This window comes from Thalassophryne amazonica, chromosome 8 (assembly GCF_902500255.1).
Source record: "Thalassophryne amazonica chromosome 8, fThaAma1.1, whole genome shotgun sequence".
NCBI classification, from domain to species: Eukaryota; Metazoa; Chordata; class Actinopteri; order Batrachoidiformes; family Batrachoididae; genus Thalassophryne; species Thalassophryne amazonica.
The window spans coordinates 80,113,856-80,129,232 of NC_047110.1; the positions used below are offsets into that span (position 1 = coordinate 80,113,856).

At 39.5% G+C, this 15,377-nt stretch overlaps 2 protein-coding genes across 4 annotated transcripts; one reads left to right on the plus strand and one right to left on the minus strand.

The window, feature by feature from the left end:
* The first annotated feature begins 268 nt into the window (after positions 1 to 268).
* LOC117515986 (calcium and integrin-binding protein 1-like) lies at positions 269 to 6,248 on the plus strand. 2 transcript variants are annotated; one of them, XM_034176827.1, is made up of 7 exons: positions 270 to 423; positions 734 to 768; positions 860 to 959; positions 5,335 to 5,488; positions 5,575 to 5,693; positions 5,813 to 5,901; positions 5,991 to 6,248. In XM_034176827.1, the coding sequence occupies exons 1-7, from the start codon at positions 373 to 375 to the stop codon at positions 6,010 to 6,012; spliced, it is 570 nt and encodes a 189-aa protein (XP_034032718.1). In that variant the 5' UTR covers positions 270 to 372; the 3' UTR covers positions 6,013 to 6,248. The 2 variants fall into 2 exon arrangements, with proteins under 2 accessions (XP_034032717.1, XP_034032718.1); XM_034176826.1 differs by lacking the exon at positions 5,991 to 6,248 and having other exon boundaries at positions 269 to 423; positions 5,813 to 5,971.
* A 2,057-nt stretch (positions 6,249 to 8,305) lies between these two features.
* On the minus strand, positions 8,306 to 15,131 carry rccd1 (RCC1 domain containing 1). 2 transcript variants are annotated; one of them, XM_034176824.1, is made up of 8 exons: positions 14,714 to 15,131; positions 14,448 to 14,642; positions 14,195 to 14,360; positions 9,339 to 9,460; positions 9,151 to 9,252; positions 8,773 to 8,928; positions 8,653 to 8,682; positions 8,306 to 8,527 (listed from the first exon to the last, which is right to left on the minus strand). In XM_034176824.1, the coding sequence occupies exons 1-8, from the start codon at positions 14,949 to 14,951 to the stop codon at positions 8,337 to 8,339; spliced, it is 1,200 nt and encodes a 399-aa protein (XP_034032715.1). In that variant the 5' UTR covers positions 14,952 to 15,131; the 3' UTR covers positions 8,306 to 8,336. The 2 variants fall into 2 exon arrangements, with proteins under 2 accessions (XP_034032715.1, XP_034032716.1); XM_034176825.1 differs by having other exon boundaries at positions 14,195 to 14,348; positions 14,714 to 15,128.
* Positions 15,132 to 15,377: the final 246 nt, after the last annotated feature.

Consider the following 15,377-nt stretch of genomic DNA (forward strand, 5'->3'; position numbering starts at 1 on the left):
GAAATGTAAAATTTGGTCTCTTAGAAAACAATTCAAATGCCAAATTCATACCGAAACTGGTTGTTTGCACTGCACTATATATTGACTTGAATCAATGTTATTACAGTAGAAAACATTTAAAGTTTGGGTATTTTTGTAGCATAATGTCACGAATAAAGAGGGCACAGAAATTCAATAAGAAGCACACGCGTAGTAATAGGACGCCTGCTTGTACTTTTTTCCCCCTCACGGCAGTGTTTTGGTTTCAGGTCGCTATGGAAACCGTTACGTCGCGACGTACAGGAAAAGGGAGGGGTCTGTCAAAACAGGAAGTCGGCGACGCCAAAGTATTTGTGTCAACAAAAAGTCAAAATTGGATTCTAAACTTACAAAATGGGTACAACGGCGAGTCAGTTAGGGAAGGACCTACTTTCAGAGTATCAAGTAAGTGTGCAGACAGTTTTTTGACGTTAACAGAGTGGATTTAACGTTTATGTTTATACACTAAGACTTTAACGCGAAAAGTTTAACACAACTGCAGTATGTGGCCAATAGTCACTAAAGTTTTTTTTTTAAACTCCACAAATACAACATGAATAGCACCTTTCCTAAAACAGTAGTATTTATTACACCAAATGACTCGTACATGTAAAAAAATTCTTCAGGCTCAGCTATCACTTTTAGTGTCATCTTAATAATGTGATCTGTTATTATCTACCGTTATCTTTCAAATGGTGTTCCCTTATAATTTCAGGAGTTGACCTTTTTAACCAAACAAGAAATTCTCCTGTAAGTAACTGCACTCTAAACAGCCATTATATTACAAGTGATGGGGTCAATGTAACAAATCTGTAATACATGATTTTGGCTTTATTTTCAGAGCTCACAAGAGATTCAGTGAACTGCTCACTAAGGAAGAAAAAGCCTTGACAAATCCCAGAGTACCAATGGAGAGGATACTTACCCTGCCAGAGCTCAAGGTACAAAGTATTTGTGTGTATAAAGCACCAGTCAAAACCATTTGAGCAGTTCACTGGTAGTGTATATACAGTTGTGCTCAAAATAATAGCAGTGTGTTTAAGAAGGTGAGTAAAGCTCAAAATCCTTATAATAGCTTTCATTTCCATACCAGTGTTGTCGACTGACCCGGTCCCCTCTAAAAATCAGTCAGCCCTGCCTTCACTGCGCGTGCGTCATTTGGAACCACAGCAGATTGTCTGAGACTGAGTCTCTACTCCCAAAGCAATCAAAGGGAATAATGTGATTATTAACCATCAGATGACAATGTAAAACCTCTTAAATCATTCTAAAGTCAGTTTTAAGCAGAAACAAGGCTGTTTTAAGCAGAAATGAGGCAATAATCGGTGAGTCACTACTGACGCTTTGAAATGATGGAGGCGCAGTGAACGCAGCAGCAGCTCATTTGGCTGCTGCAGTCTGATCGCTTCCTCTGAATTTTACTATGAAATAATGCTGAATTTATGTGGAAATGATTGTTGTATAAAAGCTTCAGATATCTGTCGCTGAGATAGATGATGAGTGGAGTGCAGTTTTAAGCAGAAACAAGGTGATAATCTGTCAACTGCAGCTGATGCACAGAAATGACGCATGAGCAGTGAAGGCAGGGTGGACCGATTTTGGGGTGGGCTGTTCGGTTGGTGACACGGGCAAATGCATTGGGAACCCTGCACATTCTATTCTAAAGAAAAATTCTTCAAATTTATTACTTTACAGAAAGTGAAAAAAAGTTAGTATTAGGCTGTTTTATTGATATAAACAGTTGGAGAGGAAATGGCGTCTCACTAATTTAGAAGATCTTCACTTAGCCTGGAAAAAGAGTCTGTTGCTCTATAAAAAAAGCCCTCTGTAAAGCTAGGACATCTTTCTACTCATCACTAATTGAAGAAAATAAGAACAACCCCAGGTTTCTTTTCAGCACTGTAGCCAGGCTGACAAAGAGTCAGAGCTCTATTGAGCTGAGTATTCCATTAACTTTAACTAGTAATGACTTCATGACTTTCTTTGCTAACAAAATTTTAACTATTAGAGAAAAAATTACTCATAACCATCCCAAAGATGTATCGTTATCTTTGGCTGCTTTCAGTGATGCCGGTATTTGGTTAGACTCATTCTCTCCGATTGTTCTGTCTGAGTTATTTTCATTAGTTACTTCATCCAAACCATCAACATGTTTATTAGACCCCATTCCTACCAGGCTGCTCAAGGAAGCCCTACCATTATTTAATGCTTCGATCTTAAATATGATCAATCTCTTTGTTAGTTGGCTATGTACCACAGGCTTTTAAGGTGGCAGGAATTAAACCATTACTTAAAAAGCCATCACTTGACCCAGCTATCTTAGCTAATTATAGGCCAATCTCCAACCTTCCTTTTCTCTCAAAAATTCTTGAAAGGGTAGTTGTAAAACAGCTAACTGATCATCTGCAGAGGAATGGTCTATTTGAAGAGTTTCAGTCAGGTTTTAGAATTCATCATAGTACAGAAACAGCATTAGTGAAGGTTACAAATGATCTTCTTATGGCCTCGGACAGTGGACTCATCTCTGTGCTTGTTCTGTTAGACCTCAGTGCTGCTTTTGATACTGTTGACCATAAAATTTTATTACAGAGATTAGAGCATGCCATAGGTATTAAAGGCACTGCGCTGCGGTGGTTTGAATCATATTTGTCTAATAGATTACAATTTGTTCATGTAAATGGGGAATCTTCTTCACAGACTAAAGTTAATTATGGAGTTCCACAAGGTTCTGTGCTAGGACCAATTTTATTCACTTTATACATGCTTCCCTTAGGCAGTATTATTAGATGGTATTGTTTAAATTTTCATTGTTACGCAGATGATACCCAGCTTTATCTATCCATGAAGCCAGAGGACACACACCAATTAGCTAAACTGCAGGATTGTCTTACAGACATAAAGACATGGATGACCTCTAATTTCCTGCTTTTAAACTCAGATAAAACTGAAGTTATTGTACTTGGCCCCACAAATCTTAGAAACATGGTGTCTAATCAGATCCTTACTCTGGATGGCATTACCCTGACCTCTAGTAATACTGTGAGAAATCTTGGAGTCATTTTTGATCAGGATATGTCATTCAAAGCGCATATTAAACAAATATGTAGGACTGCTTTTTTGCATTTACGCAATATCTCTAAAATTAGAAAGGTCTTGTCTCAGAGTGATGCTGAAAAACTAATTCATGCATTTATTTCCTCTAGGCTGGACTATTGTAATTCATTATCATCAGGTTGTCCTAAAAGTTCCCTAAAAAGCCTTCAGTTAATTCAAAATGCTGCAGCTAGAGTACTAAGGGGGACTAGAAGGAGAGAGCATATCTCACCCATATTGGCCTCTCTTCATTGGCTTCCTGTTAACTCTAGAATAGAATTTAAAATTCTTCTTCTTACTTATAAGGTTTTGAATAATCAGGTCCCATCTTATCTTATGGACCTCGTAGTACCATATCACCCCAATAGAGCGATTCGCTCTCAGACTGCAGGCTTACTTGTAGTTCCTAGGGTTTGTAAGAGTAGAATGGGAGGCAGAGCCTTCAGCTTTCAGGCTCCTCTCCTGTGGAACCAGCTCCCAATTCAGATCAGGGAGACAGACACCCTCTCTACTTTTAAGATTAGGCTTAAAACTTTCCTTTTTGCTAAAGCTTATAGTTAGGGCTGGATCAGGTGACCCTGAACCATCCCTTAGTTATGCTGCTATAGACGTAGACTGCTGGGGGGTTCCCATGATGCACTGTTTCTTTCTCTTTTGCTCTGTATGCACCACTCTGCATTTAATCATTAGTGATCGATCTCTGCTCCCCTCCACAGCATGTCTTTTTCCTGGTTCTCTCCCTCAGCCCCAACCAGTCCCAGCAGAAGACTGCCCCTCCCTGAGCCTGGTTCTACTGGAGGTTTCTTCCTGTTAAAAGGGAGTTTTTCCTTCCCACTGTAGCCAAGTGCTTGCTGACAGGGGGTCATTTTGACCGTTGGGGTTTTACATAATTATTGTATGGCCTTGCCTTGCAGTATAAGGCGCCTTGAGGCAACTGTTTGTTGTGATTTGGCGCTATATATATAACAAAAATTGATTGATATATGTAGTCTCAATTAAATTTAATTATCTTGCATGGATGTGCTTTGAGTTGGAGCTACATATATTTATTAGATGGAAATCCTGCTAATATTGAATTGAATTCATCTACTCAGTTTTTTTTTTTTAGTGTAAACTCAAAAAGAATTTTTCTTTCATTAGTCCACAGAATGCTGTGCCATTTCTCTTTAAGCCAGTCACTATGTCCTTTGGCAAATTGTAACCTCTTCTGCACATTATTTTTCAACAATGGGACTTTGGGGGGCTTTTTGCCCATAGCTTGGCTTCACTGGTGACTTCTAATTGTTACAGTACACAGGTAACTGTAAACCTTCTTTGATCACCCTGGAGCTGGTCATTGGCTGAGTCTTTGCTATTCTTCGATCCATTTAAATGGTGGTTTTCTTCCACATCTTTCTGGCTTTGGTTGCCATTTTAAAGCATTTGAGACCATTTTAGCTGAGCAGGCTATCATTTTCTGCATTTCTTTTTTTCCCCCTCTCCAATAAACTTTTTAATCAAAAGATGCTTTTCTTATGAGCAGTGTCTGTAATGACCCATTTTACTCAGATTTTCACAGAGAAATGCACAACAAACAGCATGTACAACATTTGCTGCCTTTGTCCTTAAATAAGGGCCACCTCTAAGGGTGTTATAAGGGTCAGAAAGAAAATGCAGATACTGCTATTTATTGAACAGCCTAATATTCCTGTTTCTTTGCTTTCTGCAAAGTAATAAATTTGATAAATTTTCCTTTATGTTTTGATTTGGAATAGAAAGTGCAATATTCCCAGTGCATCTACATGGTTGTCCATTCGGCTGCTCCCATTTGTACAGTGTTGCCACAGCAGATAGTCACATCCACATTGGTATTTGGCTCAAGTTTTATGCCAGATGCCATTCCTGACCCAACTCAAGGAGAAACACACCAAGGTCTCCCATCCAAGTTCTAATCAGGACCCACGCTGATCTGACAAGATCAGGCATACGCAGACTGGCTGCTCCCAATGCATTTGCATAAATAGAAATAGAACAGAATAGAAATAAAAGCCATTTTAAAGATTTTGATCTTCACTCGCTTTTTTAAACACACTGCTATTATTTTGAACACAACTGTATATATGTGTGTGGGATTATTTCATTGCATGAGTAAGATTCTTAATTATTTGTCTTGTGCTTCATGTGCTGGAGGAACATGGTTCAAGTACCACTAAAACAGTTAACCCTTGTGCCTGTTGCTGTCAGTCCAACCCTTTCAGAAAAAGAATTTGCTATGTATTCTCCACATCTGAACCAAAAGATGGAAGTCTCACATTTGAGGACTTTCTGGATCTTTTGAGTGCCTTCAGTGACTCTGCTACTCTGGAAATCAAATCTCACTATGCATTCCGGATATTTGGTAAATATCATTGTTAAAATATTAATAACACAATGCGTGGTGCTGTTCCCAACTTATGTAATAATCTGTCATTTGAATATTTTCAGACTTCGACGATGATGGAACCCTAGACTGTGGGGATTTGGAGAAGGTGGTTAACTGCCTGACTGGTGACACAGATGAAACAAGACTAACCCCTGAGGAAATGAGACAGCTAATTACCAATGTGAGTTTGTCAAGGCTTAATTCTTTCTGAAACACAGCCATGTAGCAGTCTGGACATTACTGACAGTATGTTGTGACGTATTTTGGGACATAACAGTTCTTTCCTCAATGTATTTTTAGATTCTTGATGAGTCAGACATTGATAAGGATGGAACAGTGAACCTGTCAGAGTTTCAGCACGTCATTTCAAGATCGCCAGACTTTGCCAGGTCAGCAGTGGCAATACTGTTATCACATATTTGTATACTTTAATACATTGCATTTATTTGCTATAATTTAATTTTAAATTTCTCCCCAGTTCCTTCAAGATTGTGCTCTGAGGACATACAGTGGATGATGGAAATTATTTATTTTTAATTCTTTCCTAATGGCAGATGATTTAACTGGAAAACATCAAATATTTGACTTAAATTTTATGTACTTCTGGATTTTACTACCTGAACCATTATGTATCGTTTATGAAATATAAACCCAGTGTGATTCTTATTTTTCTTTTATGTGCAAAATTTCTTTTAAAAATTATTTAATGCCTTTTTTGTACTGGAAATTACACAAAGTAATAAAATGATATATGCAATACAATTAATTCAAAGTCTCCACATAATTTCAGGTGAGAATTTAGTTTCTGGAATCCAGTTCGGAACACATCATCCATTAACAAATCAAGCAGACAGCTAAAAATGTTCAGCTTTACTTCCTAATTAAGCTTTGAGATCCATCTGGTAGGTTTAAGTTTATAGACAGGTGGCACATTTCTTATCCTTGGACAACCCAGCTACCAGTTCCATTTCTGCCACCCTGTTCAATGCGACTGTCACAACTCAGTGGAGGATGGTCAGGATAGCTGACCGAAATAATGTTCTCCATGAATACAGGAGATCCCAAAAAACAACTCCTGATGCCTTTGCACTTTGTGGCAGTCAGTAAACCTGGTGTTACACTATTTTCAATGAGATGATGACCGAAAACTCCACCTTTACTGACTGCGAGCGCCAGACACATACTACCACCAACCACACCAAATTCGAGCTTGGATGGAAAATACCAGTTCACAAAAGCTGTTAGCTTCATTCCTTTCCTGCATATCACTAAACCAGAGAAACGTTTATCCCGACTTCTGGGGAATCTCAGAAGAGCCTAACTGACTACAACCCCTGGCAATAATTATGGAATCACCGGCCTCGGAGGCTGTTCATTCAGTTGTAGAAAAAAAGCAGATCACAGACATGACACAAAACTAAAGTCATTTCAGATGGCAACTTTCTGGCTTTAAGAAACACTGTAAGAAATCAAGAAAAAAAAAATTGTGGCAGTCAGTAACAGTTACTTTTTTAGACCAAGCAGAGGGAAAAAAATATGGACTCACTCATTCTGAGGAATAAATTATGGAATCACCCTGTACATTTTCATCCCCAAAACTAACACCTGCATCAAATCAGATCTGCTTGTTAGTCTGCATCTAAAAAGGAGTGATCACACCTTGGAGAGCTGTTGCACCAAGTGGACTGACATGAATCATGGCTCCAACACAAGAGATGTCAATTGAAACAAAGGAGAGGATTATCAAACTCTTAAAAGAGGGTAAATCATCACGCAATGTTGCAAAAGATGTTGGTTGTTCACAGTCAGCTGTGTCTAAACTCTGGACCAAATACAAACAACATGGGAAGGTTGTTAAAGGCAAACATACTGGTAGACCAAGGAAGACATCAAAGCGTCAAGACAGAAAAGTAAATCGAAAATGCACAACAAAACAAATGAGGAACGAATGGGAGGAATCTGGAGTCAACGTCTGTGACCGAACTGTAAGAAACCGCCTAAAGGAAATGGGATTTACACACAGAAAAGCTAAACGAAAGCCATCATTAACACCTAAACAGAAAAAACAAGGTTACAATGGGCTAAGGAAACGCAATCGTTGACTGTGGATGACTGCCTGAAGAGAACATGTAAATTTCCACAGTCATTGATGATATGGGGCTGCATGTCAGGTAAAGGCACTGGGGAGATGGCTGTCATTACATCATCAATAAATGCACAAGTTTACGTTGATATTTTGGACACTTTTCTTATCCCATCAATTGAAAGGATGTTTGGGGATGATGAAATCATTTTTCAAGATGATAATGCATCTTGCCATAGAGCAAAAACTGTGAAAACATTCCTTGCAAAAAGACACATAGGGTCAATGTCATGGCCTGCAAATAGTCTGGATCTTAATCCAATTGAAAATCTTTGGTGGAAGTTGAAGAAAATGGTCCATGACAAGGCTCCAATCTGCAAAGCTGATCTGGCAACAGCAATCAGAGAAAGTTGGAGCCAGATTGACGAAGAGTACTGTTTGTCACTCATTAAGTCCATGCCTCAGAGACTGCAAGCTGTTATAAAAGCCAGAGGTGGTGCAACAGAATACTAGTGATGTGTTGGAGCGTTCTTTTGTTTTTCATGATTCCATAATTTATTCCTCAGAATTGAGTGATTCCATATTTTTTTCCCTCTGCTTGGTCTAAAAAAGTAACCGTTACTGACTGCCACAATTTTTTTTTTCCTGATTTCTTATAGTGTTTCTTAAAGCCAGAAAGTTGCCATTTGAAATGACTTTAGTTTTGTGTCATGTCTGTGATCTGCTTTTTTTTCTACAAAATTAAACAACTGAATGAACATCCTCCGAGGCCGGTGATTCCATAATTTTTGCCAGGGGTTGTACAGCAACAAAAGTGTTCCATGCCCCGCAGACTACATCTGTCACAAACATCTTCTGCTCCCTGAAGAAATCCACTCTCTGGGGTTCATCTGAACTCGTCACAGTCTGGTGTCCAAGCTGGCCATAATCCCCTGGAACAACAATAAACACAATAAGAGGAGCTTATTATACTGCAAGTTTATTTTACACAGATTTGCTACATTTGGAAGAGCGATAAACACATTTTGGTTTATATTAGCCTGAAATACACACATACCCCATCCCCAAGTGTAGAGATCACCCGTGGCTGAAACCAGAAGACATGAGCTGAACATGACAATATTTGTACAAGATAATTAGCATAATAAAACAGCCATCATCAAAGAAGACTTCTTACTTGTTACTGCAGCTGTGTGCCGGGAGCCGCAGCTGACTGTGCTGATCTCGCACGATGGGCTGATGTCCACAAGTGCTGGGAAAGGCTGGATGGATATGAACACATCTTCATATTTGTCTTCCTCTGGTGGTGTGCTGGCATCTTGGCTTAATGCCACTGTTAAAAATTCAAATGAAGTTGTTGCCTTGAAAGAGCAAGTCAACTAAATGACTACAGAATTCAAAGGGATGATTACTCTGTAGTATCACTGAAGCTCATTAAGTAGCTTGGGTGTGACTGCAAAGTTCAGAAACGTGAACTGTAGCTCAGACAAATAATATTTTGGTTACCAGACATAGCTTCTGGCATTAGCGTCTATCATTGCATTCCTCTACTTACCAGTTTGTTCACCACTTCGCTGTTTTGCTTTTCTCAGAGCGTGTGAAGGAAGCCCAAGCTGACCGCTCTCATTCCAACCCCACACATAAAGGTCACCCCCAGCTATGACAAGAACATTGTTTGAGGTCATTCTTTCACCAAGTGTGGTCAAAACTCCTAGGTTACCTACATCTTTGTACAAGACATACTACTAATGCAGACAGAGTGCCAGCCTCCTGTAGCCACACAGCTCATAGGCATGCCCCACAGGGCTTCCACTGCTCTGGGTTCCTGTTCTGAGGTGAGGCCTCCATGACCCAGCTGGCCATGACTGCAAGAAAAACACAGGAAAGATCATTCACAGTGGCCAAAAGCACCCTGCGATTAGCAACAAGGATTCACAAGCAGTTTTACAGGCCTGTGTCTTTATAAAAGACAAGAAGCGTACATTCTGCTTGTACATATTCAGCACGGTTTCGCAAATCAGAAATGGGTTAGGGTAGACTGTTGTTAAATTGTTGGGTGCATGCGCACTGAGCACTCTGCAAGTTGCTCATGTACGAGGGCTGTCCGTAAAGTATAGGTCCTTTTTATTTTTTTCAAAAACTATATGGATTTCATTCATATGTTTTTACGTCAGACATGCTTGAACCCTCGTGCGCATGCGTGAGTTTTTCCACGCCTGTCGGTGACGTCATTCACCTGTGAGCACTCCTTGTGGGAGGAGTCGTCCAGCCCCTCGTCGGAATTCCTTTGTCTGAGAAGTTGCTGAGAGACTGGCGCTTTGTTTGATCAAAATTTTTTCTAAACCTGTGAGAGACATCGAAGTGGACATGGTTCGAAAAATTAAGCTGGTTTTCAGTGAAAATTGTAACAGCTGATGAGAGATTTTGAGGTGATTCTGTCGCTTTAAGGACTTTTCACAGTGCGAGACGTCGCGCTGCGCTCTCAGGCGGCGTCATCAGCCTGTTTCAAGCTTAAAACCTCCACATTTCAGGCTCTATTGATCCAGGACGTCGTGAGAGAACAGAGACGTTTCAGAAGAAGTCGGTTTCAGCATTTTATCCGGATATTCCACTGTTAAAGGATATTTTTTTAATGAAAGACGTGCGGACGGGTCCGCGCGTCGGGACGCAGCCGACACCTCACGCACGAGGGTTCAAGCATGTCTGACGTAAAAACGTATGAATGAAATCCATATAGTTTTTGAAAAAAATAAAAAGGACCTATACTTTACGGACAGCCCTCGTACAACGCCGTGGGGTGCAGCCTTCGATTTCTGTTTACTCAGTAGGTGGAGGACCGGGCCAATCCGCTCATTCGCTGGCTGTTGCCAACGTGGCGCCATCTTGGTTAGCATTTAACAACCAGACATCAGTAGCAATCAATGTGGGCATGATCAATGTTTTTAAGAGAGTTTCAGGATAAATCTGCATTTTCTGTGCTATTACTGTGCTGTTACATTTATTCAAACTCAGTCCCACATTTGTACAGACACTATATGTCAAAGCAAATACAGAAGAGGATCAGACTCTTTATATAATAGACTTGAAAGAATTTGTTAGTCCCAGTCCAGATAGAAAATAAGACCATCAGTTTGTCAAACACACTGTCTGCCACGACACGAGATACTAGTCTGATCCTTAATTAATTTTATTATGAAGTTATAGATGAGAAGTGATCAGGGGTGAAAGTAAGCGCTTCGCATGCTCGCATCATATTAAAGATATTAATATTAAAGGTTGTTCTTAACCCACCTGCGGCACTACTTTTACGGAGCGCTTCTCTGCAAAAATCTCAAATAATATAAATAAAATGAAACAGCCACGCCAGCCAGGGTGAAAGTAAGATTATTCATTTCTGGACAAGTTGAAAGAAATCTGAAAACACTACAGGGTGCTGGAGTGTTCAGTATATCATAGAGAAATTAATCTCATTCATGTATAGTCTTATGCTAGTAGAATATACAGTGTCAAAGTGACTGTCATGTGACCCACCAAATTGAGAGAAAAAGCATTTCTATTTTATGAATTTGCTCTTACAGAATATCTCAGGATGGAAAACCTGATGTGAAGGAAAAAAAAACCCAGCCACTACTTGTTTTGGATGAATAGACGGTTCACGCCCCCCATGCTGACAGCGGAAGTGGGAGCTCACACTTAGTCACGCGAGATCTACACACTACTGAATGCACATTGAGAATGTAACAGTTTATTAGAGCTGAAACAACTAACCGAGTTAATCGATTAAAATCAATTATTAAAATAGTTTCAACTAATTTAGTCATCGATTAATTGCTAAATAACTTTATTTTACCGCAAATGTTTCATTTCTTCATATAATCAACCGAGCGTTGCTTTGAATCTTGAACCAATGGAGTGCTTCGAGCTGCTGCTTCGTTGGTTTCATTTGTTTTATTTCGCTATATCTTAATTTTTCTCCACTAAAACCCTAAAGAGCATATGTCTGTGAGGAATATTTACCTTTTTTATGTTAAACTGAGCTGTTATGGTCTTCTGAAACAGTTGATAGATGTATTTTATGCTAACGCTGATGCTAACACGTTAGCATGTCTATGGCGTTTTCGATGTTAGCATTAAGCTGCTGGCATTTCAGCATGTTTGTGCATTTGTTTTCTGTATAATAATTAATGGCTCAGCGTTTGTTGTCGTAAAAGAGTCAAATGTATTACAAATTATAATATTTTTTAATTTATTTTTATTTATATATTAATAATAATAGCAACAATAATAATAGTAATAATAACTAATAATGCTACAATACAATTTTAGAGAAAGAGACATGAGTCACATGTGTCATTGTGAAATGACCACATAGTTTCCAAGTTATTTATGCTAATTGCTCATTTGCAGCAACAAAAATACCTCTTTTTTCACCATATATTTTATAGCATCTATATGTTTCAATGTTGTTTTATGGCAACTCAGCACTTTGATAAAGCAATGCCATTTGAAATAATTATTTTTGTTCTTTATTATAAATTGTTTTATTCTTTATTATTTTATATTTCAACAGCCAAGGGATATTTGACAATTTGTTGATTTTCAAGTATTTTAAGTTTTCAAATAATGTTCTGTTGTTAAATAAAGTGATGGAAGGAGAGAAAAATTGTTTCCCTGGCACATTTTTAAAAAATTCCCCGCTAATCCGATTAATCGTGTTGAAACCCCATCAGATTCATCGATGAGCCAAATAATCGTTTGTTGCAGCCCTACAGTCTATTGAACTTGGATAATACAATTTTGTTGTTTTGCAAAAGACTCCTGGGATTGCTCAAAGCCCTGGTCCAGAAGAGGAAGTATTGCTCAAATTTCCAAATTCTTTATGTATTTCACATTAATCTCAGACCGTAATCAATTCTAACCTCCAACCATTTATGATAAAATAACTTGCAAGGTTTCTAGATAGCAGGGAGATCTTGTTTAGCGCGTCATTCTGAGACTGGACATGCGCAGTGGCCCGCCAGAAATGGTGGTCAGTTTCAGAAGTACAAAAAAAAAAATCCAGAATCTGTCCCAGTTCACATGCTATGTGGAACATACAGAAAACACAACTGAATTGAAAGTGGCCACGAAATGAAATTAAATGAAATTAAATACCACAAAACACTAATGGAAAATACAAAAATTCACCTTACTGCTTCACCTCGGAGAGTTTTAGCGGCTGCTCACTGCTTTGACACATTGGTGCAGGTCCATTAACTCGCCAGACAATATCTTGACTTTAGTGTCCTTGGATATCCGTAGGCCAGTTGCTGATGCATGTAACAAATTTTCATGTAACAAATGACCAGCTAGTTAATTCATTTGCATCATGCGCCTTACTTCACACTGATTATGTGCCCTCTAACAAGCAAAGTAGATTTGGACCTGTCCTGAATGCACTTGTGTGCTGCACTTTAGAAAGTTTGCTTTAGATTGACATGATAGGACCCTGAAAGTATGGTCTTACATTATAAGCTGCAGAAAAGGGGCCTAAACAGGAAAAAAGGCCAGTGTTAGTCAGTTCTGTCAGCGCTTCTTCAGAGCAGCATTAACACTACTAAAGGAGTTAATATAACTGCCAGTATTCAGATTTTAACTTGCACCACAGTGATGTTTAACACTACAGAGAGTACTTTAGCAGTCTTTGGATTGAAAATGATATCCTTTTGGGCATTTACCATTGGGATACCACAGATAAGGGCCTCAAATTGGGTTTGAACCCACAGTCTTCTGGTTATGGAGTAACACTGTTATAGCACTACCACTGAAAATTTGTCAGGACAATGCATCCTTCTCTCATTTCTTTCTCACCACCTGAATAGATTTCAGAAATTACCTGTGGAGAGTAAAATTACCTTTGTAAAATATTTGAAGCAACAGTGATCAAATGTAAGAAAAAACTGACACTGTTAAAGTTTTAACACATGTGGTAAAAATTTATCCTCAGTTATGTGATGCTGAGATTTTAGCACTCCAGATACTGCTGTGGATAGTGACAAATAGATTAACTATGACCTTGTCTGCACTCGGTTCCCAGTGAAGAAGGGAAGACAAGGCAAATGGGAGAGGTCGTATCGGTAAGCGTTAGCCTACAAAGCTAGCCAGAGTAGCTGCATTTTCTCGCCTGCACAACCGTCTCGACATATTTGAGCTCCAGGCCATAAACAAACTGCAACACATGTCCGTTTTCCACCACATCGTCACCTTTTCTTTGCATTTTCACTTTGTTGTGTAATTTGCCCAAAACCTCAGAGAGGACTGTCCCCGGATGTAGAATTATTGCATCATATTTTAACCCTTTAGTGCCTATCCTCAAACGAGACTGTGCTGCCCAACTGCACCCTATCAATATCTACACAACTTTAGATCAGTTTTTTGTTGATCTGTGGTGCACTTGGATTCTGTCTCCTCGCAAAAAGCAATGCATAAACACTCATTTCTAGATCAAAATTCCCATGTGTGCACAAATGACACTGTATTAGTTGAAAACTAGCAACAACACTTGCACTGGGCTTTGCTTTAAGCCAGGTTGAAGATAGGGCCCTGAAGGTGTACTGTACCTGCCAAGTCCCCACGTATAGACAACTCCGGTAGCACTCAGAAGGATGGCATGCTCTGCACCCAGTACCAGACTCTTGGCTTTCAGATGTGGTGACAAAGATCGGAAGAAGGGAGGCTTTGTGGCAATGTAACCCCCAGGAACTAAAGGGAGACTCAATGTGGGACCTACATGAAGAAAAGCCATCATGTCCAGCCACCTGTCATTTAACACATCACACTCAGAGATCTTCCTCCTAAAGGAGTCGACATTACCAGGGCTATCTGGCGGTGTCATCAGGTCCCTGTGCCATGCTCGGGTGTTCTGGTTGTCCTGCAGGGACCAGGACTCTGTCCTGTCCGGGAAGCTCAGGGTTAAGTAGGACTCGGAGAGGAAGGCGTCCGTGCAGCCCTGACTCTCTTCCACACACAGCTCACAGCAGACTCCTGTTAGCCACACGCGTCTATCACCTAAACACAGAGGCAAACGTTTAGTTTGCGTGCGTGACGACACAAACAAGCTGAGTTTCAACCAAATTTACCTTCCAAATTTAAAGAAATTCTTCGACTCCAGCTTGCTGCTTTGACGCTTCTTTCGCTGTGGAGTTCAGTTGGCTTCACAAGTTTGATTTCCTTCACAGCGTCTTCGTCTATCAACTTATCAGAGACAGTAATTTGTCCGAAAGCGTTGAATCCAAAACCGAACCAGCGTTTCATTTCGGTGAGCTCTGGTAGGGAGAGAAGAAAAAAAATTGCTGTTGGCGCAAATACAGCAGCCATTGAAGTCGGTGTCCGCCATGTTGCCTCACCTAAAACATGCTCGTCCTCACTTGTTTTCTTCAGACAAGTCAAAGGATGACAACATGAACATTTCCAAGTCACACAGATGCCGACTTCAAAATAATTAAAACTATAGTGTGATTGCGCAAATCTAGCTGCAGTAAGCAGTTCTCAAACAGCGAGCGAGGAGAGCCACCAAGACACCCTCAACTCAGAAGAGTTTGGAAGCAACACCCTTTAGGACCTTTTTTTTTTTTTTTTTTAGAAAAAAAGCTATGTAAAATGTGAATTTAAAGAGAAATCATGATAATGTACTATTGCATGAAAATTGTATGTTCTGTTTCTTTACTATTTTACGCAGTTAAAGCAGCCAACGCTGCATGTGGGACTAAATTAAAAATCTGTAGTTTTGTGCTTAGTGGGTTT

Bases quoted from the DNA above. Each gene is read 5' to 3' on its own strand.
- rccd1 (XM_034176824.1), bottom strand. From the start codon at position 14,951: ATGGCTGCTGTATTTGCGCCAACAGCAATTTTTTTTCTTCTCTCCCTA. The intron at 9,461-14,194 runs GTACAGTACACC...TTTTTCTTGCAG, and splicing joins TATACGTGGGGACTTGGCAG to TCATGGCCAGCTGGGTCATG. The intron at 9,253-9,338 runs GTATGTCTTGTA...TTCTTGTCATAG, and splicing joins GCACTCTGTCTGCATTAGTA to CTGGGGGTGACCTTTATGTG.
- LOC117515986 (XM_034176826.1), top strand. From the start codon at position 373: ATGGGTACAACGGCGAGTCAGTTAGGGAAGGACCTACTTTCAGAGTAT. The intron at 5,489-5,574 runs GTAAATATCATT...GAATATTTTCAG, and splicing joins CTATGCATTCCGGATATTTG to ACTTCGACGATGATGGAACC. The intron at 5,694-5,812 runs GTGAGTTTGTCA...ATGTATTTTTAG, and splicing joins TGAGACAGCTAATTACCAAT to ATTCTTGATGAGTCAGACAT.